The sequence below is a fragment of the Pseudochaenichthys georgianus genome, chromosome 12 (assembly GCF_902827115.2).
Source record: "Pseudochaenichthys georgianus chromosome 12, fPseGeo1.2, whole genome shotgun sequence".
Lineage (NCBI taxonomy): Eukaryota > Metazoa > Chordata > Actinopteri > Perciformes > Channichthyidae > Pseudochaenichthys > Pseudochaenichthys georgianus.
Genome location: NC_047514.1, coordinates 5,459,249 through 5,483,440, shown reverse-complemented (window position 1 = coordinate 5,483,440; position 24,192 = coordinate 5,459,249). Strand labels below are relative to the sequence as shown.

The following is a 24,192-nucleotide window of genomic DNA, read 5'->3' as shown; positions in this document are numbered from 1 at the left end:
TGGGCCGGCCCTCTGCAGCGGCGGTGCAGGGGAGGGTCATAACGGGGAGTGTCCCGGGCCAGAGGCATAAACAGCCGACTCGACGCCTCTCTGCTTTCGCTGCAGCTAGAAGCGCTCACCGCGGCTCTCTCAGGTCCAACCCGATAACAACCCACACTTTTCAGGTACGTTTAACCCCTCTTACTTCCACGAAACTATATAGCCTGTTAAGCACAGATTGCAGGACGCTGATTTAGTGCCTTGATTACAGCATTAGTAAACCGTTACTTTCCACGTATGGCCGGAACAAAGATTTGAGAGGCTGGGAAGGAAAGGGAGTACATTACTTCTTCTTGGCTGTACAAAGGGTTTACTTTAACATGTTTGTCAAGCCCACTTAAAGTAGTGTAAACCCTGCTTTTATTGTCAAAAGTGCAATGCAGTTGCCTCCATATATGGACAGCAGTGGACAACCTGGATGATGATTACAAATGTTGAGTGGGCTTTAACTGCACATTCTTCCTGAACGTGACGTCACCTTGCATGATGGTGAACCCAAAGCAACATAAACATGTTATTATGCTGCATTACATGACGAAAAGTCACTTGTTTGAGCTTCTGAGTATAAAACCTGTGAGATTTCCTCAGCAGCTGTTTGCTCATCTTTATTTAAGGATAGCTGTGGTTGCCATAGAAACCCACAACCAAATAGAGGAACTGAGGAAGTTAATCACAGCATCCTGCAACATGTGGTTATAGAGACGTGCGTCAGACAGTGTAGAGCAGGGCTATTCAATTAGTTTTGAATGGGGGCCGGTTGATGGAAATGATCCAAAGCAAGGGGCCGGGAAAAAAGATGGCTTGACATAACAGCAATCATATTAAAAGCTTCAGATACAGTAAATACTACAACAGCATAGTGGAGTGCATATATTGTGTTAATTAAATCAAACAACATAGCCCCAAGAACTAAATGGCAAGTGCAGAACTCAGTAGGCCTGTGAAGCTAATTTAACCATCAACATCATTTAATTTGATTTAATTTAGGTGAAATTATCTAATCATTCACACAGAGATGCAATTAATGACAGGAGTTGTCACTACAGTAGCTAGGTGGATTCGAAACAGCCCTGGTGTCGAGTGTGTCTGTGTGAGATAAAGACAGAGTGTTGTCAGCCAATCAGGAAGCGCCGTGTCAGATCAACGGGACAGAGATTAGGGGATCCTGAACACAAGCCTCTAATAACAGCTGTTTGCATTGTTCTGTCTAATATTGCAGGACAGCTGGATGGTGTGGATGTTTGTAGTTGCACATATTCTCCATATTCAAGTGTAGGTCTTGAGAATCACCACAGAGACACAGTTTGTGATCTCACCAAAAGGTTTCTAAGGAGACATTTCTTTTCATCCACTGGCAACAGAAATCTAAATGTAGTGTCCGTTCCTCCCATCACAGCGTCATTAGCTTTAAGTATTTTACTGTAAACATCCTCTCGTGGTTTTGCAGTCATATTAACGGCCCTCTCTCAGTAGCAATGGTGGAGCTAGCATGACAAACAAACCCGCCCCTAGGAAGTCGGTGTAAATGTGACCTTACACGCCCAATAAAAATTGATTTGGTGATTTGGAGGTCAGAAAATGTCCAGTCTAAAAATGGGGAACCTATATCATACTATATGTACCATTGTTCTAGCATTTAAAAGACTGTATTTCAATGTAAAGCACATCCTAACTTTGTAATGACATAGATTTTTCGAACAATGGAGGCAGCCGTTCCCTTACGTTACCCGCAAAGTTTCAGTAGACCTAACCTAACTATCTCTTAAGCATTGGGGTGGCAACCAGAAAATGCTCATGAATAAAATGAAGGAAACAGTTACATGATTGTTGGGTGGGGCATTCACAAAAATATCTCAAATCTTTCTTTCTTCAAGCCTTAAAGTGACATGCGGGGATTTTCCTGAAAATCGATGTTAACTCATACACAAATGATCCCTTTCATCATCACTCATGACCCACTGGACGTGTGTATCTGTATTTGCAGCAGCCTTCTGACTGGATTTTCTTTATTCAATTTCATTCTGCTCTGTCTGGGTCGATTCTCAGTGTCAAAGTCTGAACAAAGCTTGGCAACCAGGTGCCACATCGTAAGTATTAATCTAAGAGGAAACTATGACAGACACCGTGACCGATAAAACGCAAATATAGTGAGGCAAAACAGCCAAATAATACAAACTGTTTATTATCTCTTTTAAACTTCAGGTCAATAATCTGCTTAGAAAGCTGAGGGTGAAGCTAGGTTTCTTTTTCAGGAACAAGTCCTGTTTCTCACTTGAGGCCAGGAAAAGGCTATTCTCTGTGACCTTTTTACCTGTGCTGGACTAAGGTGTTCTGATCTATATGAATGCACCTGCCCATTACCGCCTATCACAGCGCACTGAGATTTGTTACTAACTGTAATACTCATCACTGTACCCTGTATGCCAAGGCAGGTTTGCCTTCACTAACTGTACGGAGGCTCAGTCACTGGTACATGTTCATCTACAAAGCCATGTTGGGTAAACTACCATCTTATATCTGCTCTCTGATCACACGGAGAGTTGCAGGTAGCTGTTGCCTGAGATCACATGATGTGGTTTTGTTACATGTGCCAAGTGCTTGTGCAAAAATAATGGAAACTGCGCAATTAGGTTCCACTACCTGTTTTTAAAGCTTGGATAGATGCTCTGCAATCTGATACTGTTGGTACCTGTACATGTCGTTAGGTATGTAAATTGTAAAATGTCCTTTTTGTTTTTATGTTTTCTGTTTTTATGTCTTCATGTGTAACCTACTGCAGCCGGTCTCCCTTGAAAAAGAAATGGATGATCTCTCAATGGGATTCACCTGCTTAAATAAAGGTTTGAAATGAAATTATGTAAGGAAATATTCAAGGCAAATCTGCACTCTGACGTTTCTCCCTCCTCTATAAATGAACTCTATATCTTTTATTAGGTCGATTATATTACCTTTATCATCAATGAACGATTTTTCAAAGCAATAGAGTGAAATCCAGATTTGTTAGCGCCTTTAATATCCTCTAATTGAGAGAGCAACTTTCAAAATCTCTTTTAAAACAACATTAGAAGAGAAGAAGTTAGCAACAGAGAACATAACTTGTTCAAAAAGGATTTGAGCATTTCCCCTTTGACTTCTTTATGTTCCATATTGATGCACAAAAGGGCCACACCTCTGAAATAAAACACACATGGTATCTTCTAGCTGCTTTGCAATCTAGGCCGTTTGAGTGTACATGCTATGATTAATTCTGCAATAAAAGTGGTTTGAGATAGATGGTTCCCTCTCATATCCTTTAATAACCATCCATATATGAGCTTGGTTATTTACTCCTAGTCATAAACAGCCATTTTGATTGTCTTTGTCTTACACTGTGCAAACAGAGGAGAGGCAAGCAGAGTGTGATCAGTTCAGATCCGCAGGACAGCTGCTCCCTGCGGAGTGGAGAAAATGAGTCATCGAGAATCCTTTCTGAAAGAAGAATTCCCTTCTTTTTTTTTTACCCAGAAACTTAGATTACAAACTATTATGGTCTTGTTTTTTTAAATTGGACACCAGCAGACAAATCACATGAGATGAAATAATAAATAATCTGACTCCACTTGTGCTTTCTGCAGAGGATCGAGTTCTGAGGCCTCAAGGGGAAGGCAGACACAAAAGAGAGGCTGGTAAATATGGGGGAGGGGGCCACATAGCTGAGGTTGGAATGACAGACTCACTCTATGATTATGGAGGCGAGGGCAGGGGGCAAAGAGCCGGCAGCGGGGGTGCAAAAACTCGATGAATCCCTCCGGCCTGCAGACACCATATGTTTTTCCCAGCACGCCTGAAGAGAAGCACTCTCCAACAGTCATGTGACCTGTTCTATTTTGGCTTGAGCTGCGTGTGTGTTGAGTCAAACCACCCCTCCCTGAGTCACTTCATCCAACGGGGAACTACCAAAAACATTCATAGTTTATATAGTTTAAGTCAGCTTCAATATTCGTACATTTTTTTTAGATCTAATTCTCTAACCTTCTCCCACATTCTTGTAAGATTTATTTTTGATCTACACCTTTTGTCACAGCTGTTATCACATTTTGTAATACTGGCTTTGTTTGAGTTTTCAAAAGTCTGAGGGGAATCAGACGCTCAGTATCCCTTCTGATGTGACATGCGGTATCAAAGTGTGGGAGAAAACAGCTCTGATGTGAGGAGACAGACGAAGCATTTTTCTCCGTTACAGGGGAAGATCACAGTCAAAGGCAGTCAAACTTATAGAGAAACTAAAAAGCCTTCAGAAGAAGAAGGTATCATTTCGGTAAAATGAGTAGAGGTATGTGTTGGCCGCTGTTGAAGTAAGAATGGGTAACATTTGTCATGATATGTAAACCAGTAGCCTTTAATATGTCCTAATGCCCTAGTTTGTTCCCCTCCGCTACCGGCCTCTTAGGCTGCGGCCCCACGAGGACGAAAACGGCTAAACGCATAGGATTAACGCAAACGCAATCGCAAACGGCTTCCGTCCACATGCAATAATTATCCGGATAGTGTCTGCCCACACGAGACCGCTCCGTTTAGCTCCAACCGCTGGAGAAGCTGCAGTACATATGCAGGAGCCTGTAGGTGGCGCTGTAACTTCCTCCACAAAAGCAGCGAAGAAGAAGGTTGTCATGGTTGCCCTTCTGTTTATTCTCCGCGGTGGGGGCTGAGGGAACCGGGCAGAGTTTTTCGCCAGTCAACGTGTATTAAAGTTGAAATCTTCCGGACAAAATTATAAAAGTGCCGGTCAAAGGTCTTCTTTGTTATTTATTGAGCTTTAAAACAAATGAATAACGACTCTATATAATATAATAATAAAATACACGGAGCCTCTCTTTTTCCTCCCTCTCTTCGGACAGCCAGTGTCTGTCTCATGCAGCAGCTCATCCAGTAATCAGTGACCCGGCCGACTGTAAAAATAAACATTTATAACTAGTTTAGGGAGTTTGAGAGGTAATTAAAATAGCTAAGGGTGATGATCTGACTTGAAGTGTGTGTTTTGCTGCAGAGGGAGGAGCTGCAGGTGAGCAGAGCTGCGTGTCTCCGTCCTGTCAGATTAGACTTCACTCGCGAGAGAAAGATAAATAATCTGAATTCAGGGTGCAGTTTACTTTGACGTGGGGGTGAGCAGCAGAGGTGGGGAGAGGCGGGGCTATTGCCTCATCATTATTGCTGTAGATGTTGCACAAACAACTGTAGCATGGTCAATAGCGTCCGGAGCACGATAGCAACTCTGCGATCCGCCATTGTTGTTGTTGTCGGTGGCGAAACACTTCAGCACTGGCGCGGGGTAAACGGAGGTGAGCAGAAGAGGTGGGGAGAGGCGGGGCTATTGCGCAATCACTATCAGTGATCTGAAAATGTCCGTATAGGGCGCACACACGGAGCTGTTTGACCCCCCAGAGAGTGGCGTATGCATTTCTATCCACCTTGGGACCCGTTGTCGTTTCCTCAGTCGTTTAGTGCCGTATTCGGTCGTCCTCGTGTGGCCGAACGGTCTATATGACACTAAACAGTAACGCAAACGACCGAATTCGTCCTCGTGGGGCCGCAGCCTTAAACAAGGCCCGGACCCCCCACTGACACTTTACCTCAGCCACAACGTATCTCTATATGCATTACATTAATGCACACAATGTTCAATACTGCTTACTGCACATATTCTTATTTCAGATTTCATAGTTTATATTCTATAATTCATTACATTCTATTTCGCTGTAAATTACTGCTTTATTTTATTGCTATTTAACTATATTTTATTACAGTGTCCTTAAAGATTTGTTGTTTTATATGGACATTTTTTGCTTTATATTTTATGTATGAACCACGACATCAAGTCAAATTCCTCGTATGTGTGAACCTACCTGGCAATAAACCCGTTTCTGATTCGGATTCTGATATGTTGCCTTCAGGGACTCCAATTCAATCCAATTAAACGTCATGTCTGTAATAATGACGATCCCCAAGCTCGGCTGACATTTTGCCCACAAGCTGTTTTCATATCTCTGGGTGTGTCACTTTAAGTTAATGAATGGCTGTATATCATCTAAAGCAGAAGTTGTTTATTTATTACCAGTTTTTTGGAAACATAAATCATAAAATGTTATTGTATTCTTCTGTTGTGTTCCCGGCTGCTTTTAGGAAGTAGCAGTGTGGAGTATGTAGTCCTTTCTCCTCTTTTGTTTTGTATGCTAAGCTAGGCTAATTAGTTCCTCGTTCTAGCTCTTTGGTAACCAACACATTCGTGATATCAATCTTCTCATGGGACTATCTGGGGATAAAAGTATTGAGCTGTTCCTCTAACTTAATAACGATAACTGGGCGCCTTTTAGACAGACATCTGTGCCGAGACATCATGAATCAGTTCCACTAAATAACAGACTTTTTATCTTATTACATATCAGTACACTTTGTCCAATCACTGGATGAAAGACATCCACAGGAACTTTCTTTGATTGCTCTTTGATAAACACGTCTCTTATAAAAACTGCAATGCGTGGTCTCTAATATGTCGGGATATGGCGATATTATTCAGGAGCATTATTTGACATAAATACAGTGCTTTTGTAATGTCCATATACATTGGGGTTTTCAATACAGTTTGTGAAATGTGGTCTCTTGTCTGTTATGGTCACCTCCTTACAAATATCCAACAGTTTTCAAGGGTGGGTTTGAGATTCTTGCCCTAAAGCCATTCCCACATTTTTGGTTGAAAAGGAGAAACATGCCTACTTTTATGAAAGACTTGGAAACCAACAGATTTTTGTGTATGCTCAAATATTGCGACACAGACCTTTTGGAGACAGTGGTTGAAGGACTGAAAGAAGGAGTCTGTTTGTGCATCTGTCCACCACAGTACCATATTTTAACGGAATAAGTTACATGAATTTCATAAGTCATTAACCAACGCCCAGATAGTTGTTTTTTTGCAATTAGGCTTGACAAATTAGGGATCCCACATTGCTACCTCTCCCCCCCCGAGCTTTGTTAAACCTTCCTGTGTGAGGTTTGCTGTCTGACTTGTGTAGCATTACAGCTTCTCCAGGCTGGTAATATCACCAGACTACTTTAGAGCCACTGTAGGAAAATGTGGAACATCTTCCGTCAACAATGTTCCCAGTGGAATCGCCCAGAAGTCTCACAACACAGGCGCTCAGTGTCATGGAAGTTCAGACGGCTCCTGACCTGGTATGACTCCAGGGTAACCCGGCGTTTTGGCTACTTTTCCTGTGTTGTTGTCTGCATGATTGAAAAGGAATTAGTCAAATGTTTCATTATCAGACACCTGAATATATTCCTTCCTTTCCTTACAATGTCAGATATATATCCAAATAAGCCACATGTACTGACACCAGGACAAAAACCTCTAAAGTTAACTGAAATGATTCTTTTCCACAATTATCCACTTTAGTTTTCCATGCTGAAACATTCCTTTGAAGTTCTGCTCAGAGCGTCTGGCTGAGCAGAAACAGGGGAAATAGGAACCCCAAAATTGTTGGTCTTGTTACTTGAATTTGGATCCACTTCCCACTTCCAAGGTCACGATCAGATTCCTGCCGTGTTTGTGGGCAGACGGCCGCCTACAAGAATGGGAGATTCTTGTTAGTCGTGCAAATTGAGGGGCAGCGTTCCTGTGGAAAACTACATTCTGTGTTCATTTCGAACTACATGACCTCCAGTTTTATTCTTTTGGTAAATATCTGCACCTGAACAGGTTTTGAAGGTGGACACTGAGGCCTTGAATGTCGTATAAGAACATACTTGGATTAAATTAGCAATATAAAGTGGAAACGCACCATAAAAGCTCAAAGGAGTCCTTTTCAGAAAGGTCAGGCTCTAAATGGAGAACAGAGCTCGATTCAGAGAGGCGTTCGCGCTCTCTCTGCGAGTTAAAGGCACTTTGTAAGTTAGAGTTTATTGTTAAAGAATGAAGTTATTGTATCGTTAAAGAGTAATCTAGCAAGTACATGTACATTTTTAAAACTTCAAACCACTGAAACTTCCTTTGGTATGCCGTCTTTAATAAAAGGGGCCTATTCTGCTCATTTTCAGGTTCTTATTTGTATTTAGTGTCTTTACTGGGACATGTCTCCGTGCTTTAATGTTCAAAAGGCTCTTTATTTGTCTCATACTGCCTGTGTTGCAGCACCTCTTTTCACCCTCTGTCTGAAACCAGAGTCCAGGCTGCTCTGATTGGTTAGCTGTCTGGCTCGGTTGTGATAGGTCAACTGCGCCCCTTAGCTTCACGTACAGTTTGTTGTGGAGCACTAACCAATAGAAACGTGCGTGTTACATAGTGACTTTGTGATGTTAGCCTTTACAGACCAATTACGTGCACACAAACCTATAGCACACGACAGGAGAGGGACACCCCCATAAAGAATAATAGGACCCCTTTAAGAAAATATAAACATAAACAATTTAAGACTGTGTGCAGCATCAACAGCAGAAACTTAAATATAATCGGTCCTTTGAATTTGTGAAACATGTCCAACAGAATCAGCTGATTACATCGTTGTTCATTCATTAACTGTGGTTCTGGTTTCAGGATGCTCAACGCCCAACTTAAAAATCTCAAACATCCACACATGCTAGACTGAGGGGCAAGTGGCTGTAATCCAACACACACACACACACACACACACACACACACACACACGCACGCACGCACGCACGCACGCGCGCACACACACACACACACACACACACACACACACACACACACACACACACACACACACACACACACACACACACACACACACACACACACACACACACACACACACACACACGTATACATCACTTCAGGGGACATTACATTGACTTACATGCATTTCCTGGAGACTTATCCTAACCTTAACCATAACCAACACATGCCTAACCCTAACCCTTTCCCTAATCCTAAACCTAACCAAGTCTTCACACTAAAATTAATGATCCCCCTCATGGGGACCTCCAATTTGTCCCCGTAAGGGAAGCTAGTCCCCACCCGTGACTATGTAAACAGATTTAGGTCCCCACAAGTATAGTAATGCTAGACCACACACACACACACACACACACACACACACACACACACACACACACACACACACACACACACACACACACACACACACACACACACACACACACACACACACACACACACACACACACACACACACACACACACACACACACACACACACACACACACACACACACACACTTGAAACACTGCATGTCCTTTATGCTCTCAGATATGGCTGAAGTGTCTGGTGTGTGTGTGCATGGATGTTCGGGAGGTGTTCTGACTGGGATGAGACAGCTGTCGGACTGCTGAAGAGTCTATTAGGGCTTTACTGTATATACTACAGTGTTTCCCACAGATCTGAAATATACTTGGGCGGGTGGTGGCAGCGGGCGGGGGGGGGGGGGGTTCCCAAAAAAATGTATTGACCTTTCATTCCTGTATAATCATTTTGCGCAAAGATGGTACTGTTTGTCAGAGCACTTCATCCTTCTGGGATTTCATGAAGAACAGCTCCAACGCCTGTGTGTATGGGAACACCTCTGGTGCTGGTCCATTAACTGCCAGTGTTTCGAGGGATCATTGTCCACAAGTTAATTGATCGCAGATGGCGTCGTGGTCACGGACGAATAAAAAAATAATAATAAAAAAAAAAATTATTAAACAAAACCTAAATGGGTCACGGAATATACTTGGGCGGCCGTTAATATACCTGGGCGGCCCGCCCAAGTATAGTCTATGTGTGGGAAACCCTGAGTTACTATGAGACCTTAGAGACATGGGTAAAAAAACTAAATCAAGATTACGGTGATAGCAGATTTATTTGTCTTATCTCCAACCCCATGTACACACAAATGTAATTATTGACTTTTGCTGAGATTCTTTCTCCTAAATAAAAGCTTAAATACAAATGTTCACTTTTAACACTTTTTGTGATTGCATGCTTGAAGTAAAAACAGAGCAGAAATGTCGAGTTATACACATATTTTCCATATACTGTATACATATATTTTCACACACGGGTTTCTTTTCCTGAGTCAGAATTTCCTCTTCCCGCTCACATGAGGAAACACCCTGGTCGGTGACTCACCCTGCTGTACTATTAATATCTAACTATAACCATAAACTTTATCTTTGTATCCATGGCAACACCTCAGCCTTAAAAGGGAGTGGCTTTCCAAAACAGACATCTCACACATAGGGTTTTCTAGTCTTACTTATAAAAGGTTATTTTCTATGGCTCTTATCTCTGCAGTATTTGACCGCTGCATGTTGAGGAGAGTATAGAAGCTACATCTGAGCAGTGTGATTTCCCAGCAGGCAACATGGCAGTGCACCCAGAGTTCGATCGCGCCGGGAAGAATACGGGCCTCCAGGTGTGGAGGGTGGAGAACTTCGACCTGGTGCCCGTTCCCGAAAATCTGTACGGGGGATTTTACACCGGTGACGCCTACCTCATCCTCAACACCATCAAGCAACGCTCCGGGCATCTGCAGTACGACCTGCACTTCTGGCTGGGTGAGAACAGGAAGACGGATATTATGATCAGAGAGAAATAAGCAGAAGGGAATATCCCCTTTTAAAATATGTTCATTTATTATCCCGGAGTGGACATTAGCTTATTGTTTTCTCTTGTCCCCTTAGGTTATCTAAATCTAAATTCCCTATCAGACCATTTGCATGTTCTGCTCCGTGGATGAGAAGCGAAAAGCCTTCTGTCCTTACATTTGTAAATAACAGATGACCCTGTACGTTAACAGGCAGATCTGTGTTTACTGCTGCTGTTGTGTTTTATGTTTCTGCTGCGTCTCATCCTGCTTGATTTGATCAGCATCGGAAACTGTGACAGGCCTTATTTCCTGGAACAGATGTGTGCTGTGATTGTACTTGAAAGGCTTACATGGCAAACACTTTGTCAACGATCTAAAACCTAATGTAGTGCACATGATGTTTTCATTTCAGTACAAGGCTTTTTTTATAGACCATTTTGCACCATTCAGCACACACACACACACATACTCAGAGGTGGAAGAAGTACTCAAATGTGTTGTGGTACTGAAGTAGCTGAGTCGTGCCTTTTGTATTGATTTCATGTCTTTTTTTGTCAATTGGACTGATCATTGTAAAGCTTTTACCAACAAACAGGATGTGATGTAACCCACCCCGATGCTGCTGAACACAGACACCTTTGCTTGCATGTATACATATGTGTGACTCATTTGGAGAAGGACCTCCTCAAACACAAAATGAGACTACAGGTAGAGTTACAGTATGAGTGCTGAGATCAAATGGTTAATATAGAAAACATCTGTGGTTCCCCTGGCGCAGGTGACTTCTGCACCCAGGATGAGAGCGGCTCGGCGGCCATCTTTACGGTCCAAATGGACGACGTCCTGGGGGGGTCGCCCATCCAGTACCGCGAGGTGCAGGGACACGAGTCCAAAACCTTCCTTGGCTACTTCAAGTCTGGACTCAAATACATGGTAAACGTCATGTTGATAGCTTTTGCTTTAAACCTACGAACGTGTAGGATCCAGTCTTCTCTGATGCCATTATTTTGTTCATCTATAAACAATTCTTACATTTTCATTTGTTTTGTTAAGGTCGGATGAACTTTTATTAATTGTAATAATTTTAGATAATTATTCTATAAACTAAATATTGTTACTTTACCTTTTATACATGGTTTACACCTATATATATATTTTTGATATATTTATTAATTTGCCATTACTGTCTCATTAATATTACTTTGCTATTATGTTAATGGTTCTCTTTTCTAAAAGGCTGGTATTTCACCTGTTAGAACGGGGTACAAAAATACTGGACTCAAATGCGACGGCTCAGATTTTAATGAAAAAATAAAACAAAGTTTTAACAAAAAATCACTCAAGCGAGGACAAAACAAAACTTCTCGATTTCAAACAAACAAAACTCTCCTCTCTGGTTTTAACGCTGGGTCTCTGGACATGGAAGCACACTGAAACAAGACGAACTGGCACAAGACAAAAGGGAGACAAGGACTATTTATACATGAGGGAATAGGGACCAGGTGGGAACAATCAGGGGCGGGGCAGACACTGACGGAAAAACACCCAAAGTGAGGAATTAACAGGACCTGAAAGGAAAGAGGTAAGTACAAAATAAAACAGGAAATGGGAAAACGAGACATGACATGAAATAGACAGACAAGACATGAAGTAACAAGAAAACCTGACTCTACATAGAAACCTGACTAGACTTGGAATTACATACCTGACTAAACATGAAGTGACAGACATAAAACAAACACGACTAACACAATTGACGAGACACCACATTACCTTGTGTTAGGGACATTATTGCCCTAGACTCCTAGATATGACGTACAGGACCAACCCTGACGTCTGTTTATCTCCTTTAAGGACATAGGCTGCTTGAGCCATAATGTTATTGTTCCCATTCTGTGACCGGTCAACACTCGGTCACAGATGGTCTGTTGTTGTGGGTGCACTGGGACACTTCCTTCTCTGTTGTTTGTGGACTCCAAGGTATGACATCTTCGAGGCCATAAGTGACGGACGCAAGTAACTCAGTGTGCCCAACTGTTTAAACTATCTTATCAAAATATGTTGATTACTCTGTGAAACCAGTTAAATGGGCTAACGAGAGAGAGGTTCTCCAGAATTGACGTGGCAACCACCCGTGCAATCTCACCGTGACTGCTGTGACTTGTGATGTGACTCCTCCGGCCGTAACCTCCAGTGTTTGACATCAAAGCTCCTGCTCTACCGTGTCTCCTTCCTGAGTCGGTGACTCCCACTGCATTGCTGCACAGAAGTTTCCCTTACACCTTGAAAATACATCTTTTACCTTTCAGAAAGGGGGCGTGGCTTCTGGGTTCAAGCACGTGGTCACGAACGAGGTGGTCATGCAACGGGTGCTCCAGGTCAAAGGCCGCCGTGTCGTCCGGGCAACCGAGGTGGAGGTCAGCTGGGACAGCTTCAACCAGGGAGACTGCTTCCTCCTGGACCTCGGGGCTGTGAGTCACTCTGAAATCATTATGAAATATAATTACTGGACTGAGAGTAGACATACAGTGCATTGTCAACATGTTGTGTTGAGCAAATAGAAGCAAAGCATTATGGGTATTTTTATTCTGGTTCCACTTTATTGACCTTCCTTGCATCTGCTCCTCTTCTGCAGGAGATCTACCAGTGGTGCGGCTCCCAGAGCAACCGCTTCGAGAAGCTGAAGGCCACGCAGGTCGCCAAGGGTATCCGTGACAACGAGCGCAATGGGAGGGCCCGGGTCTACGTGTGTGACGAGGGGGTGGAGAGGGAGAAGATGTTGGAGGTGAGAAGGGAGAATCATGAGAAAATATACAGTCTAAAAGCTGAGTTCTGTGTTAAACTGCCCGCTGCCGTCCTCAGGTGTTGGGGCCCAAACCAGAGCTGCCTCCTGGAGCCTCTGATGACATCAAGGCCGACGCTTCAAACAGGAAGAGGGCCAAACTCTACAAGGTGAGAGTTTGCCCCCCCCCCCCCCCCGTACACACACGCTATCTCTTTCCCTTTAATATATTATGAAGGGCTTATTCTTTTCCGTTTCAATTTAAAATACAAATCTGTGAATGCTACTTTTTAATTAAAAAAGATAATTAAAATGTTTTCTGCTGTTTGTACAGATATAGTGATTGTGCACAAATAAAATAAAACAGTTATACAAAACGACGGAAAATCTAATGTTAAAGTTTGATTTAAAGCAAACCACCATTTATTGTCTTTTGTTTTTACTAAAGCACCCTTAGTTTGCAATTTGTACGTATTCAATTATCAAGTCCTTATTGCAGCAAGAAGACGCCAAGTTGTACCATTAACTACAGTATAGTGAACAGGCAGCAGGAAACAACAAGTTAATCAAATACACATACACATTTCCTTGATTCTGATTCTTAACCAATCTTGATTTCAAATTCTGGGTACTTACAGTGAGAAATTAAAAGCCAACACCGATAACCACCTCTCTTGTTCCAACCCCTCTTCCTGCAGGTGTCCAATGCCAGCGGAGGGATGACCATCGCCCTGGTGGCAGCAGAGAACCCGTTCGCTCAGAGTGCGCTTGAGTCCGGAGACTGCTTCATTCTGGACCACGGCTCTAACGGCAAGATCTTCGTCTGGAAAGGTGAGAGCAGGAGGCTGCAGTGGGATCCCCTTATATTTGTTTATATAAACCCTTTCTACTAATATATCAATAACCTCAAGAAGAATACAAATAATCATTTGATATTCAGGGAGACACTCTAATTAGCTTTCTTGCTAACGTTAGATAAGAAGATTGGTACCACTATCCTGCCTGGAAGCTAACTTTTAAGCTAGTCAGAAGACTGTTGTCTAGTCATGAGTCACATCCACAGTTAGATCATCGTGCAAATCAGAAAGTATTCCTGATGACGGTCAGTATGTTGTCGAAGTTTGATATCCTTATCACTGCCATCTTTTCTCTTCCTCCCAGGCAAAGACGCCAACATGGACGAGCGAAAGGAGGCCATGAAAGCAGCGGACGAGTTCATCAAGAAGATGGGTTACCCCAAACACACTCAGGTGCAGATCCTGCCAGAGATGGGTGAGACGCCGCTCTTCAAGCAGTTCTTCAAGAACTGGAGGGACAGGGACCAGACGGAGGGCCTGGGCATCGCCTACATCGCCAACAGCATCGCCAGGATCGAGAAGGTGGACTTCGACGCAGCCAGTCTGCACGACTCTCCCGCCATGGCCGCCCAGCATGGCATGGTGGACAACGGTGACGGAGAGAAGAAGGTGAGAGGGCGGAGGGTGCTCGTCTGTTACACCTTGTACTGCCGTAATGACCGTTGAAACCATGCCCGCTTAGATACTTAACCCCAGTTTTCTTCCGATGGCATCAACCAAAGCTGTGTGAATGTTAGTTTCCTTTAGAACAGGGGTGTCAAACTCAAGGCCCGGGGGCCAAATGCGGCCCGCGACTTCATTTTATGTGGCCCCCAAAAAATATTATGTTTATTATACGGTTACATGCCACTTTACAGAAGCATGTTGCCCATGAACTACATGTCCCACAATGCATCTCAAATTAGACTTTTTTCTCAGAATTAGATTTTTTTTAAAGTTACTTTTTATTTCAAAATGTCATTTCTTTTTAAATCATTGGAACATTCTCACTGAAGAGACTTGCAATTATTTGCCCTAGACTTCTTCTTTCAGACGTAGTTAATTATGAAGTTATTACCCTATCCGATAATAATCCAATGCAGAGGCAATAATGTAATATAATACATTATTTTATATATTAAATATTTATTTTGATATAGTCTTAAAGTTAAAACCGGCCCTTTGAGTGCAACCATAATGCTGATTTGGCCCGTGATGAAATTGAGTTTGACACCCCTGCTTTAGAAGATGGCACCTTGTATGGCAGCCTCTCTGAATATATGTGTGAATGGGTAAAAACTGACTTAATTGTAAAAGTACTTTAAGAAGTCGTAAAGACTGGAGAAGCACTTTACAAATGCAGTCCATTTACCATGAAGTCCATTTGATACAAATGTAATTGTCCCTAAACTTGTTTTTCTTGACAGATCTGGCGTATTGAGGGGTCCGACAAGGCGGAGGTGGACCCGGCCACACACGGGCAGTTCTACGGAGGAGACAGCTACATCATCCTCTATAACTACAGCTTCGGAGGACGGCAGGGACACATCATCTACATGTGGTGAGAATAAGAGAGATGCTAGTTTACTTAAAGCTGAAAAAGGTCTTATTGTAGACTTAACCTTGACCGTAGCTCAGGCTGTGCCTCATTGTTCTCAGTGTAATGATGAAATGTCTCTCAGGCAGGGAGCAGACTCCGGTACGGATGAAATCGGGGCCTGTGCGATCCTCGGGTCCCAGCTGGACGAGGAGCTGGGCGGTGGTCCTGTGCAGGTGAAACGCAATGCTCCTTTAGTGGCTTTACGTTTACATGAGCTCATATTCATTTATATAATGGCGTATTGGGGCCATTGAAGGTTTCATTAAATATGGAGCTCGGGGTAGGGTGTAAAGAGACAATGTCAGAGAAATAGAATCGTGTAAATGTACATTATAAAATCTGACATGTTCCCTCTGATTAATGGGGCCAATTTAGAAGAAAGTACTGAAAAACAAATGAGATTATAATGGGATACAAATTTGTGCGAGAAAAACGTACTTACGGTTCTAATGAGAGATGTTCTCAACGAAACTGCAATTCGTCAGGAATTATTTTTTCCAATTCATTTTGTGTCGGGCTCATTGCTAAAGTAGAATACTAGTCTTACAAAAAAAATGTATCTTGTAATTTTCTGACTTTATTCTATGGAACGTTTCATTTCTTTCGGTACAATCCTCTTTTTCTTAACTACAATGGCCCGAACAAGCTGTTCCTCATGTTATTAAAGTCTGCTGTTCTCTGGCTTAGTGAGCTCAGTCCCTTCATCTCTCACCTTTACATCCTTAACTGTTTCTCTCCCTGATGGTTTCCTCTTTGCTGCTGCTTCTGTCCTCCTTGGTTTCCCACCTTTTCTGTGTGATCAGGTTGTTGGTGCTCCTATAACCACTCAGGTATTTTGCTTCCCTGCTCCTCTCATACTCTCACAATGACTCAACACTTAGTCCAGAGCCAGTGACAGTCGAAGCTTCTTTTCTCACCTTACAGAAAATATGAATATTTAGATTTTGAGGGCTTTAGTTTCATTTTTAGGACCTGATTAATGGGATTTTGAGTTAAATTAGATTAACAGTAAATCCATCTCGGTCAAACAGGACATTCCAATGTGGATGTTAGTGGGAGTTTACCTCCTCCGCTGTCGCCACATGACAGCCCTGTTTACAAGCTCTGCTCCGACCTGATGTTAGACATGAGATAACTTGTAAATAACTGCTGATATAATAGAATATAGTATGGAAATAATCTGTAGGCTTTGAATGAGTCCTGGCTCTGTCCTCATGTGAGTCTTCATTCATTTCTGTGTTCACACTTCAGTCCTTTACTTTGCATGCACAACTTCCTGTTCCTGATATGTGTGTGTGCAATGACCCTCTGTGTGTGTGCAATGACCCTCTGTGTGTGTAGAGGATAGAGGAAGACTGAACGGTGGATACACCTCACTTTATTTGTCTCGTTTAGATTGTTGAAGCCACATATTTTGCTTTAGCTAAACTTTCGATTGTATTATTTTACAGAATAATTAAGTGTGTGATTCCATACGGTGTGGAAACATCTGCACACGTCACGTTTGTCAAATTAACTAACAACTGTCTTGCACACGTCTTGGCACTTTTGTACGAACAGTTTTTCAATGTTTACTTCAGTGCACCTGTACAGGTCTGGGTATCGCTGCATGTTTATTTGACACTAACACTGATACAGCACCTGGGTTTAAGAACCCATGTGAACTATGATGAATGTTGACGTGTCTTTCGAGCAAAACATCAAACGACAAAACTTAAAAGAAGCAAAATAAATGTCCCTGAATATAAAGTTAGCTTATCAACAGAAAGTTAATTAAGTTTGATTCAGTTAAATGTAATTGAATTCATTTTTAAATGTAATTGAATTTTCTTTATTACTATCATATTAAAGATCAAACCTGTTCCCTTAGATGAGTCACATTTACAAATAAAGACAATGAATCAGAGAAAATAGCATGTGAACTTTTGGAATTCAGTTGTTGATATAATACAGAAATGTATGTGTGTTAGAGTGTGTGTGTGTGTGTGTGTGTGTGTGTGTGTGTGTGTGTGTGTGTGTGTGTGTGTGTGTGTGTGTGTGTGTGTGTGTGCTAGGTGCAATTCACATGATATACAACATCATATCATTGTTCAGAAATAGGAAGTTGTATCAATACCAACAACACAAGTCAAGTATTGCATCAAATTGCAGAAGTAAATATTCCAAATGTGATGTAATATATGTGTTCCTCCATACTCCGGTCAGGTCTCTAGTTCTGGGTTAAAAGATGCAGTGAGGCCTTTTAGAGGTCTGTGATTGGCCACCGAGCGCAAAATAATCAAATATTTTATAAACAAAAACAAGGAATCTGTTAATTATTGAACAAATTCACTATTTTACTGCTGGTTAGAGTTTTGAGTTGACAAAAATATCCTTCCTTAGAGGATGCTCAAAGGGTTGCGACTTCTGAGAGTGTTTTGGAAGTGTACGGCTGTGTATGACAATATGTAAACCCAATAATGATTATTTATCTTTTCTCTCAGGGTTAGCATACTTAGCTGTAATGACAGGTTTAGGAAGAGCTGATAGATGTTATGTGAACAGCTGCAGACCAAAGGAACTCAAAATAAACAGAAATTAGACCTAACCTGCATCATCACTCTGTGTTCTCAATCTATAAACTCTCAACATCTTGTGGCTCAGATTCATGCTGCCCTCTAGTGTTTGGAGTCGGGATTGCAGCAGACATGTTTTAACAACAACAGAGGGTCTATCACATCACCTTGAGAGATATCCTATTGTCCCAAAGGGTGAGGTGTTTTAATGTAAAATCAATCCGATCATCCTTGAGTGTTAAGTTTGTGTTCTGTGTCCCAGGTGAGGGTGGTGCAGGGGAAAGAGCCGGCCCACCTGATGAGTCTGTTTGGAGGACAGCCCATGGTGGTCTATAAGGGAGGAACGTCTAGAGACGAAGGTCAGTCGGCACCCGCAGACACTCGCCTCTTCCAGGTGCGCTCCAACTCTGCAGGACACACCAGAGCTGTGGAGGTAAGAGAGAGCTTACGTCATATAACTTTACCATTATATTCTATCCTTTTCTCAGTGATAACAAATCACGAAAAATACCAAAACAAACTTAAATCTTGTGTGTGTAGTTCAACTCTGATATATATGTTCCTTCTGTGCCCTAGAGCTCCATTGTTGTCCAACAACTGCTCAAAACAAATCAATCATTATAATGAACAAACACACTGTACCCACTGGAGCACCAAATGTGTATTAATCCACAGCCGACGATAGTCCCAAACAAATGGGTTTGCTTACTTAAACATTGATCAGCTCTTATAGGAAGTTAATGGGGTTTTTTGTATATAAAATTGAACTCTGTATTTGTTCAGTTGTAACACTTAGGCTGAAGACTGAGTGCTACAGACAGGGTTAATGATTTTGGTGTTAGCATAGCATTTATTATTAGTTAGGGTCAATTATAAATGTAATGCCATCCTTTCTTTAATGCCTTATAATAAGCCATTGAGGATTTTTCTATTTATCCTTTCTTATTCAAAATGCTTAATGATGTGTTCAAAGGTTGTTGGCTGCAGAAGACTTGATTCTACAAATGAATCAGTTGTAGAATTCTGTATATAATCTTTCTTACCATTTACCAGGACTACACGATACTGTAATAGACATAGACAGTTTTTATTTAGGCAAATATAAAAATGTTCACACTGTTCATTAATACTTCTTTCCTGAATTTGCGTAATACTGGACCATTTTAATATCTATTGCATTAAAATAGTTTTATTTTGTTGGGGTTGTCGATTTTGCACCATGTAGAAGAAGCTATTGAAGCTTTAATGTACAAAACAGTAAAGTCTGGTTGCTGCCTAATTCACACCAGCATTGCTCGTTATTGCTCTTTTTACTATTTTACTATATTTGTACTACACTGTGTAGTAAAGGCAGTTTGAAACATAATCATTAGAGTTTAAGTAGCACATGTTAACTTATAAAATCTCTGTTTCCATGCAGCTTGACGTGGCGTCATCCAACCTGAACTCCAACGATGTCTTTGTCCTGGTGACCCCCGGAGGCAGCTTCATGTGGGGGGGCGTGGGTGCCAGCGACACGGAGAAGCAGGGAGCCCAGCATCTGTGTGACATCCTGGGGGTGTCCGCCTCCGAGCTGTCTGAGGGAGGAGAGAGCGGTGAGGAAACCTGATGGACGCTGTTAAGTCAGACTGTAACCCAGCAGCAGTGAACTAGCTACAAACTGTGCTCAAGCTGTTAAAATAGCACTTTCATGTGAAGCTAAATAGTTTTCTTTTCGTATCTGTGCTAAAGAAGGAGCTTGTGATCATCAATATTAAAACAAAGCAGACCTGATTGCATCAGCCCTTTAGATGTGTTCAGTGATCTTGCGATTTTCTCACAAAGCTCAAGAAGAAACTGAATTCTCTGCTCACGATTTCAAATAGAAAATCTCAGGCTAAAACAAAACAGAGTCAATTTTTTATAAACAGCCTGCTTTTAAAGACTGGCTTCAGTCGATGGCTGTGAAGACAACAAACCAAAAAGTCCTTCAACATTTTATTTCTTCAAGCTTTAGTTTATAACCGTTATTATTCTAATTGCACCCAGTATGAAGAAACGTTTGGTTTGTCAAACTAACTACATGTTAACTTTTGACCAGTGTGAGTCAACAACACTTTTTACGTGCATTTTCAAATCAACAATGGACAAAATAATTAGTTGTTCTCCCCTAATGTGGACAAAATATATAATAATGCAGCTTTAATGACATAGTTTGATATTTTTGGGAAATATGCTTATCTGCTTTCTCGCTAAGAGTTGGATGTGAAGATGTTTAATGCTGTCATGAAAGCCTGCTAAATGAAAAGTTACCATTAGCGTGTTAGCTTATAAATGGTCAAGCAGATGCTCAATAAATACAATGTGTTCCTTTTACCCTTTACAACGTTAAGTAAACAACTTGTTTATGTGCGAGGTTTAGAGGTGACATCTTCCTAACCCTTTGACTTAGCAAGGCTAGCTTTGTCATCCTGGTTTACTGTCCATATGCAAAGCTAAGCTAAAAAACATCCGAGCTTTATATTTAACTGTGTAATGTAAGTAAGGATGGTTCCAAAACATATATATCTTAAGCCCTTTAACTGCTGAAATGTTTATTTGACAGCATAAAAAACTATAATAACCTGAAGTGTGTCCGTCTTCTTCACAGATGAGTTCTGGGAGGCTCTGGGAGGAAAGGCAGAATATCGCACTTCTACCAGACTCAAGGACAAGATGGACGCTCACCCACCCAGACTCTTCGCCTGCTCCAACAAGACTGGAAACTTCATCGTAAGCTAAACAACTAAAAGACTTCTTTAATCAACAACAACTTGCCTTTCCAGAATACATGTCTCAGTTACGTTGGAAAATCCACAGAACACAAGGGGTTCTAACAGTTTTTACAAAATAAATGATTGAACATCGTACAAATCCTTCTCTTCGTCTCAGATTGAGGAGGTACCCGGGGAGATGACCCAAGAGGACCTCGCCACCGATGATGTCATGATCCTGGACTCCTGGGACCAGGTAAAGAAACCAGAGCATTCACGGTCCAAGACATACATGAACAGCAGTCACCACGATGTCACCAATGTGTTTAAACCCTTCCTTTTTGTAGGTGTTTGTCTGGATTGGAAATGAGGCCCAAGAGGAGGAGAAGACTGAAGCCATGAAGTCTGGTAAGGACATCTGAGAAAAAGCTCCACATTATGTTATTAAGATATGATATTTACTTCTGTGGAGATTAAATCATTTAGACTTGTGAAAAAGTAGTAGAGAAAAAGGTAAATTCCACAAAAACTTGCCTCCATGTATACACATTTCAAAATAATTCTTTGCCATCCTAAACTGACTTTTTTGAGAATGTTTAAAGGTCCCATGTCATACTTTTCCGGTTATTACCCGTCCCCTCGTGTGTTATGTAGCTTTGTATGCATGTAAACGGTCTGCAGAGTCAAAACCCCTCAAAGTACACCCTGTAGCGAGTAAAACTCTAACACAGAAAGACCTGTCTGTGCCGCCCCAGAACGCCTCGTTGGAGATGTTTCTTTTTCCATTTTTTTCTTCCTGGTCACTGGAAGACCAAATGGACCAATCCGTGGTGCTCCTCACACACACACACACACACACACACACACACACACACACACACACACACACACACACACACACACACACACACACACACACACACACACACACACACACACACACACACACACACACACACACACACACACACACACACACACACACACACACACACACACACACACACACACACACACACACACACACACACACACACACCCTTATCTTTTCTCAGGCTGTGAGTGTGTGGCGAACAGCCTGGCTGTGAGTGTGTGTGTGTGTGCTCAGGCTGAGTTCCGCGATGTCTCGCTGACCCCACGCAGCAACCAGGAAACGACACCAGTAATCCAGCTCACACTGTCCCGCAACGTCCCGCCAACACGGCACCCAGACCCCACGCAACGTTCTCATCTGTTTGTCATTACTGGTGTCATTTTCTGGTTGCTAACGCCGTTGTAACACATAATCATCACTGATGTTCCGCTGTAACGGTGGTGGACTCATCAGAACAGAGTGGGCGAGCTGACCAATCAGAGCACAGTGAGGGAGGGGCGGGCAGGAGCTCCAACAAGCCGTTTAGGACAGAGTGAATGCACAGACTATACAGAGATGCTGAATGAGAAACCAATGTGAGTTTGGAACATTGAACAATGCAAATCTATTCTAGTCTACCTCAACAATGGAATTAAGATCGGTAGAAATGGCCAGGTCATGGGACCTTTAAGGAGTATTGAGATTTTGTTATACCAATAAAAAAAAAACACATTTAACATTTCAATTGAGAACATCAGGAACATTGCCCAAAAAAAACTACCTACAGAAGCCCTGTAACGGCCCGTCCACACTACGGCTTCGACAGCTTCAAAAGCGGTTTCCAACGCGTCTGCCCATTCACTTTGAATGGGGTGACGTCACTTTTCGCCGAACTGCATTGTGGGAAGCAGAGCGGAGCTTTCCTGGCGTTTCAGGCTGCAAAAGTTGAGCAATGTTCAACTTTTGAAGCTTTCGGTGGAAGCGTCAGCCAATCAAATCATACGCCAGTACAAGCTCTAGCCAATCAAACCGCTGCTTGTGTGTCAGGGGCGGGAGATTCATGTGATTGGTTGTTGGTCGAGCTTCAGACACGCCCAGCTCCAAGCTTTTTCACTCCTGTTTGACTTGACAAAAGATGGTCACAAAAAGTTTTGTTAAGAGATTTTAGGAGAAGTTGAGATTTAGTTTTATATGGATTAAGAGAACTGTTTGTGTCTCACTTGCATTGTAGGGCTTCCGTAGAAACAAAAGTAATTTAATCTTATTTCAAAAGGTATTCAAAGTGACTTACCTGATACTGGACTTCACTGATCAGTTTGCATGTCTTGTATTTTGGTAAAATCAGATTTTTCTGCTCTGCATTTCAAATGCCATGACGCTTAGTAAAGACTCTTCTCTTCCTCTTCAGCGGCCCAATATATTGAGACCGATCCGGCCAACAGAGACTCCCGGACGCCCATCGTCAAGATCAAGCAGGGCTTCGAGCCGCCCACCTTCAGCGGCTGGTTCCTGGGCTGGGACCACGAGTACTGGGCCAGCGACCCCCTGGAGCGCGCCATGGCTGAACTCGCCCTGTGAGACACCCCCCCCCCCCCTAATCAGCCCTGACCTTCGACCCCGCTGCCCCCGCAAGCACTAAGTAATCAGAAGACTGTTAGCCTCCAATACGCCCAGCTGTCTTTACCTTTTATCGTGTTTGTGAGGGCCACAGGTTGTTTCACTTTGTCTCAAGAAATAGCAATAGAGCTTTAACAGACACACCGGCTTCCTTTAGGATTTGCACTAAAAATTGCTTTATTGAAGCCCATTTTTTTTTATATACGAGGACTTTTAGACCTGGTCACTAGTGAAATGTAATGCAAACAAATCAGAAACTCACCGCAGAAAGAAATACAGCTGATGCCTTAATACTCTCTTCCTGTAGTTTACAGTCAACCTGATGTTTTACAAAAGGTACTTTTCTAGTTGAAAGTTGCCTTTATAGATATTGCACCTTTAGTTTAGATGCTTCCTTTATTTATTGTTTTTAAATGTCCCAGGAAAGCTTGTGTGATGCTGCAACTTTGAAAAGGGAAACCAACGCTTTGCTGCTTTTCAAACCAGTCACGTCTTCTGTGAATCTTTCTCAGGTTTCCCTAAGCCTTGTCATCATTTCAATAAAACCAGATTAAACATGAAGTGTTTCCTGTCTCTGATTCAACCCACGCTAAA

At 42.2% G+C, this 24,192-nt stretch overlaps 1 protein-coding gene across 4 annotated transcripts; it reads left to right on the top strand.

Moving 5' to 3' along the window:
• The first annotated feature begins 48 nt into the window (after window positions 1–48).
• Window positions 49–24,159, top strand: gsna (gelsolin a). 4 transcript variants are annotated; one of them, XM_071204955.1, is made up of 17 exons: window positions 49–164; window positions 2,819–2,879; window positions 10,391–10,591; window positions 11,402–11,556; window positions 12,933–13,094; window positions 13,259–13,408; window positions 13,486–13,575; window positions 14,104–14,236; window positions 14,567–14,871; window positions 15,669–15,802; window positions 15,924–16,014; window positions 18,659–18,829; window positions 19,817–19,991; window positions 21,026–21,147; window positions 21,307–21,384; window positions 21,476–21,536; window positions 23,390–24,159. In XM_071204955.1, exons 2-17 carry the CDS (start codon window positions 2,840–2,842, stop codon window positions 23,557–23,559), a joined length of 2,238 nt encoding a protein of 745 aa, XP_071061056.1. In that variant the 5' UTR covers window positions 49–164; window positions 2,819–2,839; the 3' UTR covers window positions 23,560–24,159. The 4 variants fall into 4 exon arrangements, with proteins under 4 accessions (XP_071061056.1, XP_033952351.1, XP_071061057.1 ...); XM_034096460.2 differs by lacking the exon at window positions 2,819–2,879 and having other exon boundaries at window positions 74–164; XM_071204956.1 differs by lacking the exon at window positions 2,819–2,879 and having other exon boundaries at window positions 75–164; window positions 10,394–10,591.
• Window positions 24,160–24,192: the final 33 nt, after the last annotated feature.